The sequence below is a fragment of the Mirounga angustirostris genome, unplaced genomic scaffold, assembly GCF_029215605.1.
Source record: "Mirounga angustirostris isolate CCGP_5_RB_7025 unplaced genomic scaffold, mMirAng1.0.hap1 SCAF_10, whole genome shotgun sequence".
NCBI classification, from domain to species: Eukaryota; Metazoa; Chordata; class Mammalia; order Carnivora; family Phocidae; genus Mirounga; species Mirounga angustirostris.
In genome coordinates, this window is record NW_026991718.1 from 108874902 (window position 1) to 108897483 (window position 22582).

Sequence of the window (22582 nt, forward strand, 5' to 3'; positions counted from 1 at the left end):
ATGTGTGAGAGAGAGAGAGACAGAGAGAGAGACATGAAAGAGGGAGAGAGACAGAGAGAGGGAGAGGATTTCAAATGGATTAAGAATAAATTAATCAAGTTGCTATAGAAAACTACCTATGACATCAGTTTACATTCTAAGTAACACTGCTGACCTTGACATTTAAAATAGTCCCCTTCTACCTTAGTTTGATACGATTCAAAAGAGATGGACCTTTGTTTATTCTCAACTAGAAAAAAGCTACTCCCTGCAAGAGAGAGGTTTGCCTACGTCATGCGAGAATAAGTAGCACATCTTTTAAAAAAGATAGCAGGCTTCAGATGAGAACAAATTCATTCATCTGACTAGTTTTTAAAAGACCATGTTCAAGAACGACTGGTGGTGAATGTCTACTTGTAAACACTACATCTTCTGTTTTTTGCAAGTTGAGACAGCCCCAAGAACAGTTTTCCACAAGTGAACCTGAGTGTTGCTCCCAGCTCTCTCACTGGCTCTGCCCCGGCCTCCTCCAGGAACAACTGGGTCACCCCTGGACCTGCCATTAAATAATTATTTCCTATGCAAAAGTAAAAGGTTAGATGCTGGAGCACAGATGGGAGAAACCGGCAAAGAAAGCTCGTGAACATGCAGAGGAGTCGGATGTTTCGAGGGTTTCCAGTCTTCGGCCCGCTCCATGGAGCATCTCCCCGCCTGCCCCCTCCCTGCTGACGGCGCCGGCGCGCCAGCCCCCCCACCCCGCCGGCTCGCTCACGGAGAGTCCCTGCCCGGCCTCAGATGCAGGTCCCGGGCTGCGCGGGGGGCTGCTGCTTCCGGTTTCTCACGGCTCCTGACTTCTCTTTGTACACCATTGGCATCTGCTGAGAAATGTCCACGAGGGCGCTGGCCACCGCGAGACCTGGGGAGAGCCCACGGGGAACACGTGGTGAGGAGCAGCTTGCTTTGTCTTTAAACATAATTTCAGAAAACTTTTTTTTTTTTAACATTCCCGGGGTGCAATGAGCAAATAAATAAGTATAGAGGGGAAAAGCCTTCCTTCCTTCTGCGTTGTGCCTCCTTCCACCCGAGCACTGCTTTCAGTAATCTGTATATATCCTTTCAGGGTTTACTGATGCAAATACACACACATATTCTTCTCCCCTCCCCACTTTTTACACAACAGATGTAGCTTGCTGTTCAGCAGATCAGTGAAGCAAAGAGCTCTGCCTGGCAGTTGGAGCATTTAAGAAAGATTGCAGTCATGCTCTGAGTGCTACATTTTTCTGCGGGCCTCCAAAAGGGTGCCAAGAAAAAGCAGCACTCTTGATCAGTAAATTCAGATTCATTCCACATCACTCAGCCAGCACTAGTTATTTTCGTATCTATCCTAGACAGGTTAGGACAGACTCTGGGGCCAGGCTTTGGAATACATAAGGATCTTTAACCGCCCCATGCCTCCGTTTCTTCATTTGTAAAATGGGGACAATAACAGGACACGGCATGTGAGAGGAGTCACTGAGTGAACCCATGTGAACATCTTAGAATGGTACCTGGCTCGTCGCCCCACCACCCCCACCACCCTTGCTTTAGGGTCTAGTGGGTTCCATTCTCCTTTTTGTACTAGGAGCTGATTAACCTGATGTTCAGTGGGGAAGGCACGGTTCTGGGGGAGCTGGATTCTCAACGCATGTGAATGAGCCAGTGGAGGCTCAGCACCCAGCTGAGGTCCTCATGAGCCATGTTAGTGCCACCTGTTACTCCACTGAGCCTATAAAAATGGAGGAATGGGGGGAGTGGGGGGGGAGGTTTTATGTGCCTGGCATGCAGTGGGGAATCCACACCAGTGACACTGTTTAGCAAAGGCAGAGTCCAGAGGAAGGACCAACTAAAATGGGGGGTAGAGAAGAGACCATCTAAAATGGGAGAATGGTCTCACTTGGGGTGGGTCTCAAGCAGTGAGCCGGCCTTCATCAGGAACTGAAGGGGATGGGGCCTATCAGGGAAAGGACAGGGCAGGAAAGGCCACAGTACTGCAAGCCTGTCACTTCCCTACTCTAGCCAGGGCCTTGCTCTCAGAGAGCAGAGGCCAAGTTCGCTGAGCTGGGAAGTAACAGGAAACAACGCTCCAGAGTTCAGGTCAATGGGTCATTCTGTCCTTGACATGGATAAGGCTGAGTTAGGAGGTGAACTCACATCCCTAGGTCAGAGTAAATCAAGCTGTTCCCCTATGAAATGAAGCCCCCCTTAGGCCTGGCCAAGCCTAAAGGCCTCCCTCGTGAGGACCCAGAAACCATTTCGAGAGTTCAGCTGGAGGCGGCTCTGGATCTGAGGGCTGCACTCAGGAGGCTTTGGAGCTCTGGGGCTGGGCAAGGATTCTTTTTTTTTTTTTTTTTTAAGATTTTATTTATTTATTTGACAGAGAGAGACACAGCGAGAGAGGGAACACAAGCAGGGGGAGTGGGAGAGGGAGAAGCAGGCCTCCCGCAGAGCAGGGAGCCCGATGTGGGACTCGATCCCAGGACCCTGGGATCATGACCTGAGCCGAAGGCAGTCGCTCAACCGACTGAGCCACCCAGGCGCCCTGGGCAAGGATTCTGAGACACACTTTATCACAGACACAAGGCTTTCCTTGGCTAAGGCAACCGTGACCCCCAGAATCACTTCAACTGCAAGCTGTCTAAAATATATTGTGCGGGGCACCTGGGTGGCTCAGTCGTTAAGCGTCTGCCTTTGGCTCAGGTCATGATCTCAGGGTCCTGGGATCGAGCCCCGCCCTTATCGGGCTCCCTGCTCCTCAGGAAGCCTGCTTCTCCCTCTCCCCCTTCCCCTCCTTGCTTGTGTTCCTGCTCTTGCTATCTGTCAAATAAATAAAATCTTAAAAAACAAACAAACAAAAAAGCCCCCCATATTGTGCATCTTGTCTGACGCATCCCTCCAAAGTACTCCGCGATTAATCAGGATATTTCCGAAACTGTATTCCGTATCTCCTTAGTGTTTAATAAGAGGATGTTTATCGAAATTATGATTTGTGTATTTGATGGAATTGCATAAAAGAAACTGGTAAAATGTTACATAGCAAAGTGTCAAAATGTTTATGATAGTTATATGAAAAAAGAAGAATAAAAATTAAATCCATACAATCATTTCAACAAAGCTGCTGCCAGGGCTGGAAAGGAAAGAGAACAATGAACACTGGTGGGTGCTGGATGGTAGGATTGTGAGTACCCTTCCAAGACTTCCTTTAAGCTGTTATAATTGCTGTTTGTGCCTTATATTTAACAGAGTGAAAACGCAAAAGACAGGCAGCAGTGCTACAAATACCAGTTTGAGAGCGGACAGCTTGGAGGAGCTAGCTGGGAGCCACGAAGAGTAGGTAAGACGACCATGGAAGAGCATAGGGAAGGGAAGGTATGGGCGGAAGCGTCCATACCTCCGGGAGGCCGAGGGAGAGGGGCAATCCCAGCTCGTCCCTGGGAAGGAACCTCTGGACAGACAGTTTAGGGAACACCAGGGACAATGGGATCATCTCCCCAAATCCTTACAATGACACGAGGTAGGCATGTGCCTCCTGTTCACTATCGCTTCTTTACCCAAGTTCACGTCTGGTTTGTCACTGGCCCTCGTCCACTCACCTGACTGCCCAGGAGGAGGGATTCCACAGAGCCCTCGAGGGAGCCTCACAAACACAGAGAGGACAGCAGCTTTGTTGCCAAAACACGGCTCCAGGGCAATGGGTTTGGGAACAGTCTGGTGGGAGATAACAAAGAACTACCTAAACCAGTGTTTCTCAAGTGTTAATGATGCAGCCTTCACACGTGATTTTTTTTTCATTTTTTTAAAATTTAAGTTCAATTAATTAACATATATTATTGGTTTCTGAGGTAGAGGTCAGTGATTCATCAGTCTTATATCAGTCTTATATAATACCCAGTGCTCATTACATCAAGTGCCCTCCTAAATGTCCATCACCCAGTTACCCCACCCCCTCGTAATTTTTAAAGATGCCCTCTATTAGTTTCTATTGCTGAGTAAACTTAGTTGCCTACAATAGCACCTATTTATTATCTATCTCAGTTGGGCAGGTCGGAAGTCCAGGAGTGCTCTGTAGGGTTCTTGCTTACAGATACAGGTCTGTTCATCTCTTCCATCAGTTCTGGAAAATTCCCAGCTCTTATCTCTCAAAGGTCTCCATGATCTCAGCTTTTATCTTCACAGGTGGAAGTCAAGTTAGCATCTAGGCCGGCTCTTTCCTGCAGGCTCTAGGGAAGAATCTGTTCAAAACTCATTCAGGCGGCCTCAGATGGCCGGCAGAATCCAGTTCCTTGCAACTGTAGGTCTGAGGTCCCCACTTCCCTGCTGCAGGGGGCTACCCTCCAGCTTCAAATCAGTGGTGGTGTGCCAAGTCCTTTGCATGTTTCCTCTTCTGCCACCAGCCAGAGAAAGTCTCTCAGTGTCTTAAGATCTCAGCTACCTTGGGATTTGTATGACTTTTGCCCAATCCCTTCAGAGCAGCACCTAGAGTAGTGTTTGACTGAAGAACCATGAGCTGGGAATCTTGGTGGCCATTTTTAGAATTCTGCCTGCCATACCTCCAAATACATCATTCATTTCTTCAATTTGGTTGAAGAAAATGACTTCTGGAACCACTGTGGCCACAGCACAGGGAAGGATGGGGTGGGTGAGAGGACAGTGCAGTGATAGGGGTGTAGGTGTGTGTGGTGGTGGAAGACAGAACCAAAGACATGTGCTGATGGACTGGCTGTCTGATGAGAACGAGAGCAAGCACGGACCAAGCACAGTTCCAGGATTTTGGCCTGAGCGGCTAGGATGAGGTACTGAGCTGGGGGTGATATGCCAAGAAGAGGTGTGGGGGATGATATCCAGAGCTCAGCTTTGGCTATGTTAACTCTGAGATGGCTGCTAAGACATCCAACTGGGGATACCGAGGAAGCAAGCAATTGGTTATAGGAGTTGGAGGTTCACAGGAGAGGTCCGAGCAGAGAGATGGTGTTAAAATAAACCCATGACGGAAAAGATCACTTCTTGGTCTGAATGTTTGTGTCCTTCTAAAATCCGTAATGTTAAATCTTAATGCCTAATACGATATTTGGAGGTAGGGCCTTTGAGAGATGATTAGTGCCCTCATAAGAGAGCCCCGAGAGCTCCCTAGCCCCTTCCACCATGTAAGGTCAGAGTGAGAAGGCACCATCTACGAACCAGGAAGGGTGCTTCCACCAGACACTGAACCTGCCAGCGCCTCGATCTTGGACTTCCTAGTCTCGAGAATTTGTAAGAAATTTCTGTTGTTTCTAGGACACCCAGTCTCCAGCGCTTTGTTATAGCAGCTCGAACAGACTAAGTCACCAAAGGACTGGGTGCAAAAAGACGTGAGAGGAGGCCCAAAGACTGAGGTGGCCCTGCACCATTAGTGGTGTGGGCCATGGAGAGGGCTGCACAGAGAACACTGAGCAAGAGCCCCCAGAAGGTGAGAGAGTGTGTGTCCTGGAAAGCGCGTCAATAAAGCGTTCGACGGAGTAACCACCTGGGTCATATGCCATTGACATATGACATATAGTGCTGCTGCTTAGTACTTTAGATTTGTCTGTTTTATTAATCCCATAAATTGTTATTTTATCACATTCGCTGAGATTTATGTACATGCTTACCATTTCACTTTCTCACTATTCCTTCTCATTCCTCAGTCCTGGGCAGTTTGCCTTTCTCCGAGCACATCCTGTAGACATTTCTTTTGTACAGGTCTCTGGTGGCCAACTCAGCTTTCCTTCTCATCGGAAGAAATCGTGCTTCTGTCCTTGTTCTCGGAAGGCAGTTACTGGGCACGCTATTCTAGGTTGGCAGTTCTCCTCCTGATGTCATTTAGAGACATTCTTCCACGCTCTTTTGGCTTTTGATGTTACTAATGAGAAGTCAGTTGTTGCTCTGTCATTTCCTTTAGGTGATCTTTTCTTTTTTTTCCCCCAGTTATTTTATTAATGTAGTAAACAGACTAACATTTACCATTCTAACCCTTTTTTTTTTTTTAAGACTTCATTTATTTGAGAGAGGGAGAGACAGAGATGGCGAGAGAGCACAAGCAGGGGGAGCGGGAGAGGGAGAAACAGGCTCTCCGCTGAGCAGGGAGCCTGATGTGTGACTCGATCCCAGGACCCCGGGATCATGACCCGAGCCAAAGGCAGACGCTTAACCAACTGAGCCCCCCCAGGAGCCCCCCATCCTAACCCTTTTTCAGTGTACACTTCAGAGGTATTAAGTAGATTCATATTGTTATGCAACCATCATCACCATCCATCTTCAGAACTCTTTTCATCTTGCAGAACTGAAACCCTCCACCCATAGTGACTCCCTATTCCCCTCTCTCTCAACCCCTAACAACCACAATTATACTTTGTCGCTATGGACTTGAGTATTCTAGATAACTCAGAAAAGTGGGATCTTACAGTATTTGTTTTTTTGTGACTGGCTTATTTCACTTAGCATAATGTCCTCAAGGTTCACCCATGTTGTAGCAGGTGTCAGAATTTCCTTCCTTTTTGAGACTGAATAATATTCCTTTGTATGTGTAGACCACATTTTGCATACCCATTCATCTACTGATGGACATTAGGGTGCTCCCATCTTTTAGCTACTGTGAATAATGCTGCTATGAACATGGGTGTACAAATATATCTTTGAGACCTTGTCTTCCATTCTTGCAGGTATATATCCAGAAGAGGAACTGATAGATTATATGGTAATTCTATTTTTGTTTTTTTGAGGGAGACCAATACTGTTTTCCACAGCAGCTACATCATTTCACATTCCCACTAACAATGCTCAAGGGTTCTAATTTCTTCACACTGTGGCAATCCTACAGTATAGATATAAAATACATGTTAGGTCTTCTCATTTTATCCTCCATATTCTTATCATTTGTCATAGTTTCCATCTTCTTGTCTCTCTGTTCTGCATTCTGTGCAATTTCTTCAGATTCATCTTCCAGTTCAAAAGTTCTGTCTTTACTTGTATCTGATGTGCTGTTTAAAATGTAGACGGAGGGCGCCTGGGTGGCTCAGTTGGTTAAGTGACTGCCTTCGGCTCAGGTCATGATCCTGGAGTCCCGGGATCGAGTCCCGCATTGGGCTCCCTGCTCGGTAGGGAGTCTGCTTCTCCCTCCTTCCTCTCATGCTCTCTGTCTCTCATTCTCTCTCTCTCAAATAAATAAATAAAATCTTTAAAAAAAATAAATAAAAATAATAAAATAAAATGTAGACGGAGTTATTTAAAAAATTTCAACCCCTATATGTTCCATTTATTTTTTTTAAAGTTTATTTATTTAAGTAATCTTTATACTCCACATGGGGCTGGAACTCACAACCCCAAGATCAAGAGTCACGTGCTCTACTAACTGAGCCAGCCAGCTGCCCCTGTATGTTCCATTTCTAACAGTTCCATTTGGTTCTTTTTTAGATCTGGTCACTCTTGATTCATGGTGTCCTCATCTTTATGATTCCATCTTTCACGTCTTTAAACATTTCATACAGAGCTATATTATACGCTTTAGATGCCGCTCTAATGTGTGAAGCCCTGTCTAAACCACTGTCCATGGTATCTGCTAACTCCTATTCCTAGTGGCTTATCTCTCTTGTCCTTGGTGATCTCTGATTGCTTGATCTTGATCTCTGGGGATCCTACATGGCTGAAATGGGGATGCTTTCCCACAGAAAGGATCTGCACCTACGTCGGCTGGGAGTCATGGTGTGTTACCAATCTGGAACCACTTCAGACCACACATCGTTCTGGTTTTGGTTCATGATTTGTTCTTTTTTGGGGGAGGGATAGGAAAATATTCCCTGGGAATTTCACCTACTTCCTATGAGCTCAGTAATGCTTTAATAAGTATTTTAAAATTCAGGTTCTATAACTGTTTCCCCAGAGCATCTGAAATAGTTCATCATTTTGCCAAAAGAGAAACTTTTCTTTCTTCATCATTTTTCTGGGAGGAGTCAGAAATATTTACATTCCATGGAATGCATAGTGAATTATAATTTTTGCCCCTTTTAAGAAAATTCCCTAAACTACTTATAAAAAGCAGTGTTTCAATTTAGCTCTTTTCCAATATAAATTTTTAAAGTATTACGCCACAGAATACTTAACAAGAATTTGAGACAAACGATTCATATTTTTAAATTCCTTGAACGTGAGAATGCTTAACAACATGAAAGACTGAAAAATGAAAGCAAAAGAATATCTGACAACATCAGTGTGTTGCCTTATTGTTAAAAAGAGAGAGAGAGGAACACATAATTACGAGGCAACAGAATAAGGCTCTTGTTCTCTGTGGTCTCCCCAGACTTAGAAGCCTGAGTTCTGACAAGTTTTCGGGACTTTTGAACCACATTCTCACCTTTATACTCCCCCCAATAAGATCAGGAGGCTCTTCATCTGTTTCCAAGGCAACATTTACGGAGGCAAAGGGACGACTGGCCATCTGCTGCATCTCTCGAAGAAGTTGCTATGGAGTAATATTGTGGCAAGTGTTAGCGCACAGAGTACTGAGGGGATTTTATTAGGGAGCACGACATATTAAAAGTACCTCATCCTGCCCGCTTCAAACAAATCAAGTCCAAAATGACATTTTTGAGACAGCTGGAGAAAACTGGACACAGACCAGGTACCATCAGGACTTACTAAATTTTGTTGGATGTGATAACAGCACTATCATCATATTAAAGAAAAAGTCCTTGCCTGTTACAGATACATGCTAAAGTACTGATGGACAGAACGCTATGCTGCCTGTTTGTTAAGTACATACAATAAATGATGTAGCCCTGTCTCCTCATATTTTTGTTACTAAAGCCAGCCTTTCTTCTTTCCTACTGAAACTTGAACCAAGTATTGAGACCACAGATAGGAATGGAAAGAGCTCTTTGTTCACAGGGGTGGTATAAGCTGAAAACAAACAAATGTGAAGTGTGGCAAAGTCAGAGGGAGATGCAGGGGCTCTGGATTTAGGGACGCTTGGATGTGAACCTTTGATCCAATACTTTCCAGCTGTATCACCTTAAAAAAGGTGTTTAAAGTCTCTGGGCTTCAGTTCCCTCTTCTCTGAAATGGATTTTTAATCCTAAGAGTGTTAGTAGGTTCAAAGGAGACACTGAAACCAGCTCAGCGCCTAGCACACGGTGGATCAATATCTATCAATCATATATCATTTAGGATATTGGAGATCTGGGCATGTCACTGAAGTCTGGAGGTCATGCCACGGAAGACAACAAGGCCTGACTTCAAACCACCCCCTTGGAACTATGGTAGGAGACAGAATCTTAGTCTGGATAGATCAGTGCTCAGTTTTAGAAGGATATTTTTATGTGAAACATTTTCTTAAAATACTAACATTCTACATCTTGTCAAGCTGTTGGTCCACTTACTCAACAAATCTATGCAGCAACCCTACTCTGGGTTCTGTGCTATTCCAGAGCTGGAGTCACAGTAGGACAGGGTGCCTATGCTCCCCCAATTCAGAAGTTCCTTTATGAAGAGTGCAGAAGATAATGTGTGTAAAAACAAGTAAAACGGAGCCTGGCATCTAGCAAGCACTTAAGCTGTGTCAGCTGCTATTATTTTTGTTGTTATAAATTCCATTAAGTCATTTCTTCTACAGTTCTGAGAGGGTTAAGACATGACTGAAATTGTAGAAATGCTGAAATATATTTTGAACAGTCAGGTTCACAGTTACAGATAAATTTTAAATCACAAGGGTAAAAGCTTAGTTAATTTGTTGATAACAACTGTGTCATAAGCGTACTTTTTTTAGGCGTGGGGGAACTCTTAAAGAAGTTTAATCTGGGATTTTTGAAGAAGTTTAAATGATTTAAAAAATAATATGCTGAAGAAACTGTTATTCTTACTGAACCTAAATAAAGCCTATCCTAACCCTGTGAGGTAGGAATCTTCTAATTCTTCCTTCCTCTTTGATAAAGCATGCTCTCCGGTATGGCAAAAGAAAGAAAATCTTTCCTCCACCAGACATTCACCATTCCTATAGAATGAAGAAATATCTTTTTAAAATTTTATTTAGATTCATAAGCATACTTTTTAAAAACCTTTTTTTTTCTACAAGGTGTTCATCCTCTCCGTATTTTCTTTCAAGTATGTTTTCTAGTTGGCTGTTTGTCTTCAATGATTTATTTTTGATATACTTAAGTATTTTTGATATACTTATTACTTTTTAGGCAGGCAAATCGCTACTATACAGTGTGCATCCATCATCTTATCTGAAAATCGTAATTTTGTCCCCTTTCCAATAGTAATAAAACTTATTTCTCTTTCTCCGAGTGCACAGCCTAGAATATCCAGAACAGAATTAAGTGACGATGGGGACTACAGGACTAGGCACGTGGCCTGTGAAGACCGAAGTCCCAAGTTGAAAGCCCAGTTTGGCCTCTTAGTAACTGTGCAATGGTCAATTATTCCACCTCCCTGAGCCTCAGTTTCCTCATCTGTGAAACAGGGTCAGTAACTATTTCATGGGCTTGTTACGAAGGGTAAATTAGTTAATCTATATAAAACCTCTTAGAACAGTGCCTGGAATTTAGAAATGCTCAAATGTCAGCTCATTATGACAAACTTGTCTAGATTTTGTTGGTACAACTTCTAGTATTTTTATGTCATGAGTGATGCTGGTTATCTGGATATTCTTTATAGTGTTAAAAGGAGGTATTATTTTTGAGTTTACTAAGAGTTTTGTTTTTAAACCAGGAACCAGCGTTGAATTTCAATAAATGACTAAGTGATTACTTGGCCACTACTAAAAATTTAGGTTCTATTTTTACCCACTGAAATAACCTATTCTGATAGGTTTTCTGGTAGGAAATGATCCTGTTATTACACTGGTAAATTAGACTGCTCCACATACACTCACTGTGTGACTGGCCTTTGTTTTGGTTTCAGAGTTTTTGTGCATATAATGAATTAGGACTCCTTAAGCTTTCCATCTTTTCCCTTACTCTGGAACAGTTTATATATTTTGGAAATAATTAATTCTCCTAAGCACTCAAGGAGAAATAGACTATTATTATTTCCATAAGTTCATTTCAAATGGAAACCCCCTGGGGTAATGCCTTTCGTGGAGAGAGTAATATTTTGACAAGTTTTCAATTCCTTCCCTGGCTACTGGTTTATTGAGGCTTCCCACTTCTTTCTTACTCCATCTGGATAACTTGTATTTTTTTTTTTTTTACAACACTGTACAATTCATTGGGATTTTAAAATGTCTTAGTAATGGAGCTATTAAAAAATCCCTCTGAATATGTTACCCACTGAATTTTACGAAGGATAATAAAAAGGATGCAACATTACCTCTATGCTAACATCACCTTTACATGGGTCAGAGAAAAGGGGTCATGGCCCCCAGGAGGAGGCTCTCATTATAGACATTAATGTTCAGGGAACAATGCTGCGTGCTTTTGAGTTTTGATTTGGGATATTTCCATTCTCTTCTAAATCTTGTCTACAGATCAATCTTTTTAAAAAGGTTTTATTTATTTGACAGAGAGAGAGAGAGAGACAGCGAGAGAGGGAACACAAGCAGGGGGAGTGGGAGAGGGAGAAGCAGGCTCCCCGCCAAGCAGGGAGCCCGATGCGGGGCTGGATCCCAGGACCCTGGGATCATGACCTGAGCCAAAGGCAGACGCTTAACGACTGAGCCACTCAGGCACCCCCTATAGATCAATTATTATATAGAAAAGGGCATGAGTAGATACAGAAGACCGAGGAGCAAACAGTCTAGATCTCAGTGCCCTTCCATTATCAACAATGCAACAACAGATGGGACTACTAGAAGGCAGAGTAATAACATCGGTGAAAGTTGCGATAAAGATTTTATGTTGTCACTTTTAACCAAGTTTATTTATTTGACTTGTCAACCGTAAATATTTGCTTGACTTACTCTTTTTTTTTTTTATTAACATATAATGTATTGTTTCAGGGGTACAGGTCTGTGATTCATCAGTCTTACACAATACACAGTGCTCACCACAACACATACCCTCCCCAATGTCCATCACCCAACCACCCCATCACCCCATCCCTCCCACCCCCTCCATTCCAACAACCCTCAGTTTGTTTTCTGAGATTAAGAGTCTCTTATGCTTTGTCTCCCTCTCTGGTTTCATCTTGTTTCATTTTGATATGACTTTTGGAATGGAGCTCTGGAAATAAGTCAAGACTCATTAAAAAGTAAAACTCAAGCAAAAACTTAACTAGACACTGATTTATCTTTCTTTGAGTGATGAGACATTTCTGAGATGCTTAGCTGGTTGATTTTACTCTCATTCTCATGAAAAGCTCTGCTACTGAGCCCTCAGATCTCCCGCCTGAGTTAAGGACAGAGGGCTGGTAGAATGAGTAGAATGGGCAGCTATGGGTCAATACTAAAGATTCCTTTTAGAAAGTTACAAGCATGTGGTGCAGAACTCATTATACTTTATATAGACTAATCAAAATCTACTGACCATATTCTGCAGAATGGGCAGCATTAGTCCCCCCTTTGGTATGTCTATCAATGATCGCTAAGTAGCTAAAACTAACCTGCTCTGAGAAATAAAAAGGAAGAAGCTCTTAGAGGCATTCAGGAACCTTTATCCACTGAGGCTTACCTCTCTACGCCTGGAGGCCCAACAACTTTGTTTGATCTTCCAAACCACAGCAGCCACCAGGAGCAAAGAGAGGAAACAACTGTGAGAAAGGAAAGTACTGAGTTATTATCCCAGCCCCCAGAATCAGCACTGTCACCCATGCCTCAGGCCAGGCAGGGAGAGTCCCCCAAATCCCAACTCCAAGCACCTTTCTCATGACTCATCGCAACCATGTCCCGGTTCACAGGAAGTGAGTGTGAGAAGACTGATAAGCTGAGCTTCCTGATTGTTCTGTCCCCAAAGGCACTGGGAGAAAGCTCTGACCTGCCACCGGGCTGTTCATGAGAATGGCTCCTTGTGGCTTATCCCAAAGAAAAATAAATCTAGGACAATAATAACGAATGACAAGCATGCTATTTAATTGAGTTAGCAAATCTTTACTGATAAAGTCTAAAAAAAATGAGAAAAGTTACTTATTAAAGTAACAACCAGCTTTTCATACGGAAGAGGTAGACCCAAGAGGAACTAAACGTATAAATAATAACATATATTCAATTATATATATATATATTTTAAAGATTTTATTAATTTACTTAACAGAGAGAGACACAGTGAGAGAGGGAACACAAGCAAGGGGAGTTGGAGAGGGAGAAGGAGGCTTCCCACTGAGCAAGGAGCCCGATGCGGGGCTGGATCCCAGGACCCTGGGATCATGACCTGAGCCGAAGGCAGACACTTAACGACTGAGCCAGCCAGGCACCCCTATATTCAATTACATTTTTATAAAATAAATTCATATAATTTTTATAAAATCAAATGATCAACCTCAAACCAAACAACTTTCTTAAAAGTATTAGCAGAGAGGGCGCCTGGGTGGCTCAGTTGGTTGAGCGACTGCCTTCGGCTCGGGTCATGATCCTGGAGTCCCAGGATTGAGTCCCGCATCGGGCTCCCTGCTCGGCGGGGAGCCTGCTTCTCCCTCTGACCCTCCCCCATCTCGTGCTCTCTCTCTCTGTCTCATTCTCTCTCTCAAATAAATAAAATCTTAAAAAAAAAAAAAAAGTATTAGCAGAGAATAACTCCCACTGGTCTTGTAACTGCAAATGCTTTCAACATTCTCTCATCTGTAAACCAGGTGTGAATGGTTGGAAAGCTACCCTGACAGCAGAGCATGACTGACGTCTGTTATTCCAGACACGGGGCATTTGCGGCACCAGTTGGCTTCCAGAATGGCAGCCCAAGTGTGCCCAAGTGCTGGTGGGAGGCAGGCCCTCAGGCTGGCTGGAGAGGGCGCTCTGAGGTGTGCGGATGACTGAACTTCCGCCCTCTCAAGGCTCCCACAGCCTACCGCTGCCCCAACATGAACGGGGTAAAGACATCTATCTCCACTGAATTCCCTGACTAAAGAGAAGGGGCTTGCCGGGGTCATCACTCAGGGGAGAGCCTTCAGTTCCTGTCTTGTTGGGCCTCTCAGCTGTCCTGATTCTCCTGCTCCTTCGGCCTCCATGACGGCCTCCATTTTCCTTTTAATCACTACTTTAGAGACAGGTCCTGTTCTAGGCCCATAAAATACACTGAGGAACTGGACAAAAGACCACTGTTTTCATGGAGCTGACATTCCAACAGGTGGAGATAAAAAGTAAACAAAATAAACAAGCAAATTATAGAGCAAGTTAGAAGGTAGTAAATGCTACAGAAATAAAAAATAATAAAAAATAAATAAAAATGGTAAGGAAAAGGGGGTTCAGGAGTGCCACTAGCACTCTAAAGCAGAATGGTCAGAGCGAGTGCGCCTTACTTCTGGAGAAGGTGACATCTGAGCAAGGCTTGGAGGACGTGTGGGAGGTGGCTCAGGGGACGTCTACAGAAACACGCCCGGGCAATGGGCTCAGCTGGGCACAGCCAGAGGCAAGGAGGGACCTCAGGAGGCCAGCATGGCTGGAGTGGGGGCAGTGGGGTCACAGGTAAAGGCAGAGAGGTAAGCAGCAGACCATGGAAGGCCTGCAGGCACTATAAGGGTATTGGATTTTACTGAATGAGATGAGGAGCTAACTTAGGTATCTGAGCAGAGAAGTATCATGATTTCACTTATGCTGAGGAGACCTTTAGGGTAGCAAAGGCAGGAATAGGGAGACCACTAGTCTAGGAGAGATGATGTGGCTCAAGTCAGGGTGGTGGTAGCAGGGGTGTGAAAAGCACTTTGGAATCTGGACATAATTTGAAGGTTGAGACCACAGAATTTCCTGATGTGCTGGAAGTAGGGTATGGAACAGAGAAGTCAGGGATTTTTGGCCTGAGGAACTTGCCATCAACCTTGACAGGGAAAGCTCTGGATGGAGTGGGTACAAGACAGCAGACCATATAAGACATGCTGAATTCTGAGCTATCTACCTAACCACCAAAGGGAGATGTCGTAGGCAGATATCTGAGCCTGGAGGCTGGGTGCCAAGTCTGGCTTGGAGGTGGCATTTGGGAGTCATACGTATACACAGTTAACTCTTGAACAATGTGAGGGTTAGGGCTGCTGACCCTCCGCACAGTCGAAAATCATCCACATATAACTTTTGACTCCCCCAAAACTTACCTACTAATAGTCTACTGTTGACAGGAAGCCTTACTGATAATATGAACAGTTGATTAACTCATATTTTGTATGTTATATGTACTATATGCTATATTCTCACAATAAAGTAAGGTAGAGAAAAGAAAATGTTATTAAGAAAATTATAAAGTGGTGCCTGGGTGGTACAATCGGTTAAGTGTCTGACTCTTGGTTTCAGCTCAGGTCGTGATCTCAGGGTGGTGAGATCGAGCCCCAGGTCAGGCTCTGAGCTCAGCACTAAGTCTGCTTGAGATTCTCTCTCTGCCCCTCCTGCTTGTGCTCTCTCTCAAATAAATAAATAAATCTTTAAAAAAAAAAAAAGGGAAAATCATAAGGAAAAGAAATTACATTTACTGTACTGTATTTATTGAAAAAAATCCACGTAGAAGTGGACCTGCTAAAAAGACCTGTGTTGTTAAGGGTCAATGGTGTCTTGTATTTGAAGTAATAAATCTGGGTGAGGTCACCTAGGGAGTGAATACAAATATAGAAGAATGTCCTGGGGAGCACACCCCACCACTGAGAAGTTGGGGAGAACAGGAAGAAGCAGTAAAGGAGTCTGAGAAGAGTAATCTGTCTTTCTTGGTTTCCACTCATAATCTTGCTTTTTGTTATTTTTATTCTAATAGAAACACAAGGAGGCAGCAAACCCACATGGAAGGGCAAGGAGGGAATGAGAATAGCTTCTAAGTCGGTCAAGACGCTACTGACGCAGTTGAGTTACAGGGCTGTCCTCAGAGGCGAGCACCTTGGTGCCACTCAGAGGCCTCTCCTGGGACTACCCTCAATCCAGAGGTATAAAACAGTGCAGCTCAGAAGGTCTGTGTCCCCTTCCCCCGGCCTACGTGGGGCTTCCATCTTCAATGCAGACTTCTTAAAAACAGCAATAACCCAGTTCCTTCCACGGGTTCCAGCTTTTCTAAGAAGTGACATAAACATATACTAACACATAGTGATTGTCCCTCAAAGCTGATTATGTGTATGATTTTTCCTAGGCTAATAGAACAACAAAAAACATTCAAGTTATTTCAAAAAAGGTGGCACTCACTGATTTACCTCCCTTCTTTTCTTCCTACCACTAATTTGGGTACAGGTAGCGCTGTAACTCAGTGTTCACCCTACTGCAGTCCCTCTTGTCAACAGTTTTCTAGATTTTTCTATGTAAATGTAATTTAAAGAAACGTTAAACCACGAAAATTTTCAAACATACACACACGTAGAGGGAATGATCTAGTGAATTCCTATGTCCATTACTTAGCCTTGACAATTATTAACATTTTGCCAATGTCATTCAAAGATCATCAAAGAAGTGTATTCCTCTCTTTCAAAACTAGGCCACTAGCTCCAGGCTAAGGGTCTCTCACTTCCTGTCAGCTCTGTACCTGAAGAGAAAACAAGAATCCTTTCACCTTTTTGTTCTAAACCCGTTCCTCCTTTCAAAGGCTTGTACTTTCCTGAGACTACTCTCAAAAAATCCATGCCTCGATTCTAAGTTTTTCTTTCTACCTTTCGTCTATGTCTTTTGAAAACTCCCAATTTGTGTGAGAGCTCGGTGTTTGGGACATCTGTTTCTCACCAGCTTAGCTGTAATTGTGCAGTTAGAATGACATTTTTGAGAGTGTCCTGAATTCTCCCTCCAGAGGGCAAGACTATTAATTAATGGTTATCGTTTCCTGCTCTCACAAATCTGGCTTTTCTAAAACTATGTTTATGCATTTTCTTGGCCTGGCCTTGAACACAGAGATTCCACTGCCTCTTCCCAAGTTGCTGTGATTTGCACTTCACCATTCTGGTCAGAATTAGATCCAGAGTGGCAGGAACCCATCATCACTTCTATCTTCTGGAATATGAAGTGGACTTGTCAAAATGTTTGCTGTCAGTGTGGCAAGGGTCTAACAGAAGTTCAAATAATTAATTTTTACAAGAACATTCTATCTCGTCTGTAACAGAAATTCCCATTACATGCCCTCCTTTTGGCCAGTTGATGTGACATCACCTATTTCTCCTTTTTATTCTCACTCAGACATTGCCCTCTAAGGCAACTGTGACCTCAGCCACAAAGACGTCCACAGAGTGTTAGTCCCTCTTACTACTACCAGTTGTCCTAACCACTCTAGCACATCACTCCCAGATACAAAGCCCTTTCACATACATGACCTCACCTGATTCTCACAGCAAGCAAGCAAGTGGGTCTTATTATTTCCCTCTTCGTTCGCAAGGCTCCTACCGGAGTCTAGAGTAGCATCTCGTTAAGACACAAAGAGGGCTTAATGGATTTGTCGGAGTCTAGAATTTACTTCACTATGCCTGAGTCTGGAAGTTCTCTGACTCACCTCACACTGATTTTCTCACTTGAATCACTGAGTGCCCTGCCCCTACCACCCCACTCTAATTCTCTTTTCTGTGTTATCTCAGCTATTCTTCAGAGTGCTGCTGGGATTGTCTGGATACCTTTCTTCTCCCCTTATTTTTACTTAGATCCTTTGGGACCTGGTTAACTTGCTTGGGGAAAATATTTTGTTCCTCATGCTCATAAAAAGGACTCTTTTCTCAGTTAAAAGATCATCATCATTCTTAGTTCTTAAACAAAATCCAGGGCGGCGTGGGGGGGAAGCTCTGGATTCTTTTCCAAAGGTTCCACCTTCAAAAGGAAGAAGTGACAAAAACACCATTTGTCCTTGTTTACTACACAAGATTCCATGCTCCCAGTCCATTCTGATGGTGCCATTCAGTCTTCCACCAGTCAGCAGAAGGGACTACTCCTCACTGGGCTGGTGCTTGGCAGCAGGGGTATCTCATTCTGTATGCATGTTCCAAGAACATACAGAACACCTGCTAATTGGAGCTACCGAATCAGCATGCACCCTCTACATCCCCATGAAAGTGTGCCATCGACTAGTACCACTAACTCTTCCCACAGAGGCTGGTGCCTCCCGTTCCTCGAGACTCAGCCCTTCTCCTGAAGGTCTAGTTTACTTTCCACATATATTTGCACATGACTGTGTGCTAGGTGCTGGAGGTCTGTGTGTCTATAGGGATGCCCAAAAGAGACAGTACACCTGCTCTCTTGAAGCTTAGAGTCTAACTGTGGGCACAGATAGGAAGCAAGGAAAAAACTGTGAGAAGCACCATGATGAAAACTAATATGGTTCTCTGGGAGAGAACAAGGGAAGACCAGTTAGTTTGGGGGTTCTGGGATGAAATCTTGGAGGAAGTGATACTGGGCCAAGGATGAAGGATGAGTGTGGTATAATTAAAAAATAAAAAGTTTGGTCTTTGTCCTGAGTTCCTGGTACAGAGCTCCTAAAATTCTTAAAATTTCCTGAGTGACAGGAGTGTCGCCCTCCCCACTTTTTTACACAAATGTTCACAACAGCTTTATTTATAATAGCCCAAAACTGGTAACAGCCCAAATGTCCATCTCCATCAAGAAGTGAAGAAATAAATTGTGGTTGATCTTTACATAGAATATCACTCAGTATTAAAAAGGAATGAGCTATTTTAAAATTGGATTAAAAAATTTATATCTTTGGGCGCCTGGGTGGCTCAGTTGGTTAAGCGACTGCCTTCGGTTCAGGGCATGATCCTGGAGTTCCGGGATCCAGTCCCATATCGGGCTCCTTGCTCAGCAGGGGGTCTGCTTCTCCCTCTGACCCTCCCCCCTCTCATGTGCTCTCTCTCTCTCATTCTCTCTCTCAAATAAATAAAATCTTTAAAAAAAATTATATCTTTAATAGTTTTTTGTACAAAGTAATTTTATATAAAGAAAGGTATAATTTAAAAAATGACAGGGCCTCTGGGTTTGAATGAGCTTTTTTTTTTTAAATAACAGATTTATTGAGATGCAATTCAGGAGTGTCCTTTGTGTGCTAGTGAATGACTCATGGGAGGGAGGGACCCAAATAGCTTCAGGAAGGAGGCTGGTCACCAGAAAAACCAACCACATGATTAGAGAGTTAGAATGTTCAGAACCCTGCCCCATCCCCCAACCTGAGGGGAGGGGAAAGGGCTGGAGATTGAGTTCGTTAGTCACGCCTATGTAATGAAACCTTGAAAGAAACAAGGAGCCGAGAGGTTTGAGGGAGCATCTGGGTTGAACACATCCATGTGCTGGGAGGGTGGCACACCTGGACAGTGTCGAAGCTCTGTGCTCTCCACCCACCCCCACACCCTGCCTTATGCACCTGTTCCATTTGGCTGTTCCTGAGTTATATTCTTTATAATAAAACTGTAATTTTAAGTACTGTGCTTTTCTGAGTTCTGTGAGTCATTCTGGCAAACTCTCAAAGCTGAGGAGGGTCACGGGAACCCTCAAATTTGTAGCTGGCCAGGCAGAAGTGTGTGTAGCCTGGGGACCCACTGGTGGTTGACATCTGAAGTGGGGGCAGCCACATCAGGCAGAGCCCTTAACCTGTGGGGTCTCCAGGTAGCGTCAGAACTAAACTGAACTGGAAGACAACCAGTTGGTGTCAGAGAATTGGATGTTGTTTGGAAAAAACAATCAATGAGTAGAAGTATACAGATGAAGGGTAAGGAGAAGAAAGAAGGAAAGCGTTTTCCAGGAAAAAGGATAAGCGTGTGTAAATGGGAAAGAGCCTGGCGCTTTTGAGAAGATAGCTCATGCAGTGGGAATGCAGAGGAGTAGCATAAGATGAATATGGAGGGGTGAGCAAAGGTCAGTTCACCTTGGTTTTTATTTTGGAGACAATGAAAAGCCACTGAGTATGAGATAAGGGAACAGATGAAGATGAATTCATTTTCAAGGTCTCTTCTGGACTTTATGTGAATTGTAGAGGAGCTCTGACTGCTGGGGTGGGGTGGGGGGGTGCCTGCTGTGTGGAAGAGAGGTGGCAGGGTGACGCTGCAGTCAGTGATGTGGGGAAACCCGCTTCTGCACGTATTGTGCTGCAGATGGGATGGCAGAGTTCAACCGGGAATACAGAATGAGAAGATGACCAGGGTCGAGCTCTGGAAGAACATCAACAGCGAGAGACTGACCAGAAAAGTTCAACAGAAGAGTGGCCTCAGGGCAGTCTGGGGTCAGAGAAGGCCAGAAGAGGGTCAGTGATGGGTGGTCAGTTGCTTGATACCGTTGAGAATCCAAAAAATGAGAACTGAAAAGTATCTTTTGGATTTGGCAATACAGATGTTCTTGCTGCCCGCCACACACAAAACAATTCAGGTGGGGTGTGGGGATGGAAGTCAGATTTGAGAGGGCTGAAAAGCAAAAAGGTCTCCAACACAAGGATTTTTAAGGTAGTGCAAATACTTGGTACGATATTACGATGCTGGATTCATGTCATTATATATTTGTCCAAACCCACAGAATATAGAATGAACCCTAAGGTCAACTCTGGACTTTGGATGATTATGATGTTCAATGTAGGCTCATCCTTTGTAGAAAACGTACAATTCTGGGAAGCGATGTTGGTAACGGGAGGCTGTGCATGTGTGAGGGCAGGGAAATGGGAAATCTCTGTACCTTCCTCTCAATTTTGTTGTAAACCTAAAATTGCTTTGAACAAAGCTATCTAAAAATTTAAACAAACAAAACAAAACAAAATAAAATAAAACCAAACATGCTCTAAGCCCACAGCCAATGGACACAAGGAGGGAAGGGAACTGCCAGAGTGAACAAGGGGAGCCAGAGTGGCCACACCGGACGGCTTTGTCCCCCTTCTCTGTCCGTGCTGAGCAACGGCAGACAGCAGCTAAGGCAGTGAGCCCTGGGCCTGGGGCCAGGGAGGCCAGACAGGATGGAGGCTCTCTCATTCAGAAGACAAACAGTACAGCCCACCCAGCAGCACATTCTGCCCCTACCCCACACTCACTGGAGGCTGTGACACACGGAAACAGCATCCACACACAGGCAAGCGGCAACCTTCAAACCAACACTGTGAAAGACTGGAATCAAACAACAAGACCCAAACATCTGAGGAGAGTTAGTAATAACAGCACAAAATAAGACATAAATAAAATATAAAAAAATAAAAAATAAAATAAATAAAATAAAATATTAATTAATCTCACAAAGGAATACGAAAGGAAACTGCATTCATAAAACGGACACAGATTATAAGGAAAAACATACTAGAAGTAAAATGCAAACATTAAAATTAAAAAAATATCTTATCAGATGGACTCAACAAAGGAAACAGACCCAATTTTGGATTAAATTAATGAGCTGGAAAATACTGCTGTGGAGCTCATCTAGAACACAGAACAAAAGGAAAATGAAAGAACAGGTGGGTTCAGTTAAGAAATATAAAGGACAGATCCAGAATCTCCTTCACTAATGGAACAGAGAATTCCAGAATTCAAGCAAAAGAATAGAAGGAGAGGAAACAAGCAAAGAGACAGAAGACAATGTTGCAAAGCTCAAGACTCCAGTCTTCAGACTGACCCCCCTCCTCAACCTCCAGGATCAATTTCTTTCTCAGGTCCTTTCTGAATTACTCCTACAGTCCTGCACAACAAAGACATCCAACAAAGGGGAAGATGTGGGACACATAAGATGGTGCAAGGAAAAAAAAAAGGTAAAACTTATAAAAATTGTTCCTATATAATATAAAGGAATCACAATCTAGAATTTAAATCCCAGATAACTGCTATGTTGGAGGCCACTGGACGGCTGTGGGGGAATGACTCTTAGAGCCTAACTTAAAGCAGCCAGCTCTTGTAGGAAGTGGAATCATGAAGCTGCCAGGAGCTGAGGCCACGTTCCCATCCCCTAGGCGGTTACATGATCTTCTTTCCCATCTGACCTCCTATGCGTTAGCTTGCATGTGGATGGATGTAATACGGCCCCAGGCCCTGAATTCACACAACTTTCGGCTAATGCTGGGTTTCTCAATGCCAAATGAACATAAGAATCACTAGAGGGGGCGCCTGGGTGGCTCAGTCAGTTGAGTATCTGCCTTTGGCTCAGATCATGGTCTCAGGGTCCTGGGATCAAGCGCCTTGTCAGGCTCTCTGCTCAGCGGGGAGTCCGCTTCTCCCTCTCCTTCTGCCTCTGTGCTCTCTCTCTCTCAAATAAATAAATAAATCTTAAAAAAAAAAAAATCATTAGAGAGCCTTTAAAATATCACAAGAATCAGGTCCCCTAGGAGACCAATGAAATGGGCATCCCCAGGGCCTGGGGCCCAGACTGCTCTTGCTTCTTTTTAAGCTTCCCAGGGAGTTTCACGGAACAGCCGGGGCTGTGAGACATGAGGTAACCGTTTCGGGCTCTCAAACCCAATTTAAAACTTGTAGGAGAGGCTTCTAATGGGGCCTGTTCATCTTCGCATGTCAAACTGTAGGTTCATCTATGTCTGAGCAGACTGCTGAATAATTGCATTAAAGGGGGATTAAGTGCTATAATAAGAAC

The 22582-nt window shown here is 43.8% G+C and overlaps 1 protein-coding gene across 1 annotated transcript in view; it reads right to left on the reverse strand.

The window, feature by feature from the left end:
- Positions 1 to 624: 624 nt before the first annotated feature.
- ATRN (attractin) overlaps positions 625 to 22582 on the reverse strand; it is a 156758-nt gene continuing 134800 nt past the window's right edge. Inside the window, exons 26-29 of the mRNA XM_045885482.3 lie at positions 12633 to 12711; positions 8381 to 8488; positions 3609 to 3723; positions 625 to 895 (exon numbers count right to left, since the gene is read on the reverse strand). Of these exons, the coding sequence (XP_045741438.1) occupies positions 771 to 895; positions 3609 to 3723; positions 8381 to 8488; positions 12633 to 12711 (427 nt within the window). The 3' untranslated portion in view covers positions 625 to 770. The remainder of the gene's footprint in view (positions 896 to 3608; positions 3724 to 8380; positions 8489 to 12632; positions 12712 to 22582) is intronic.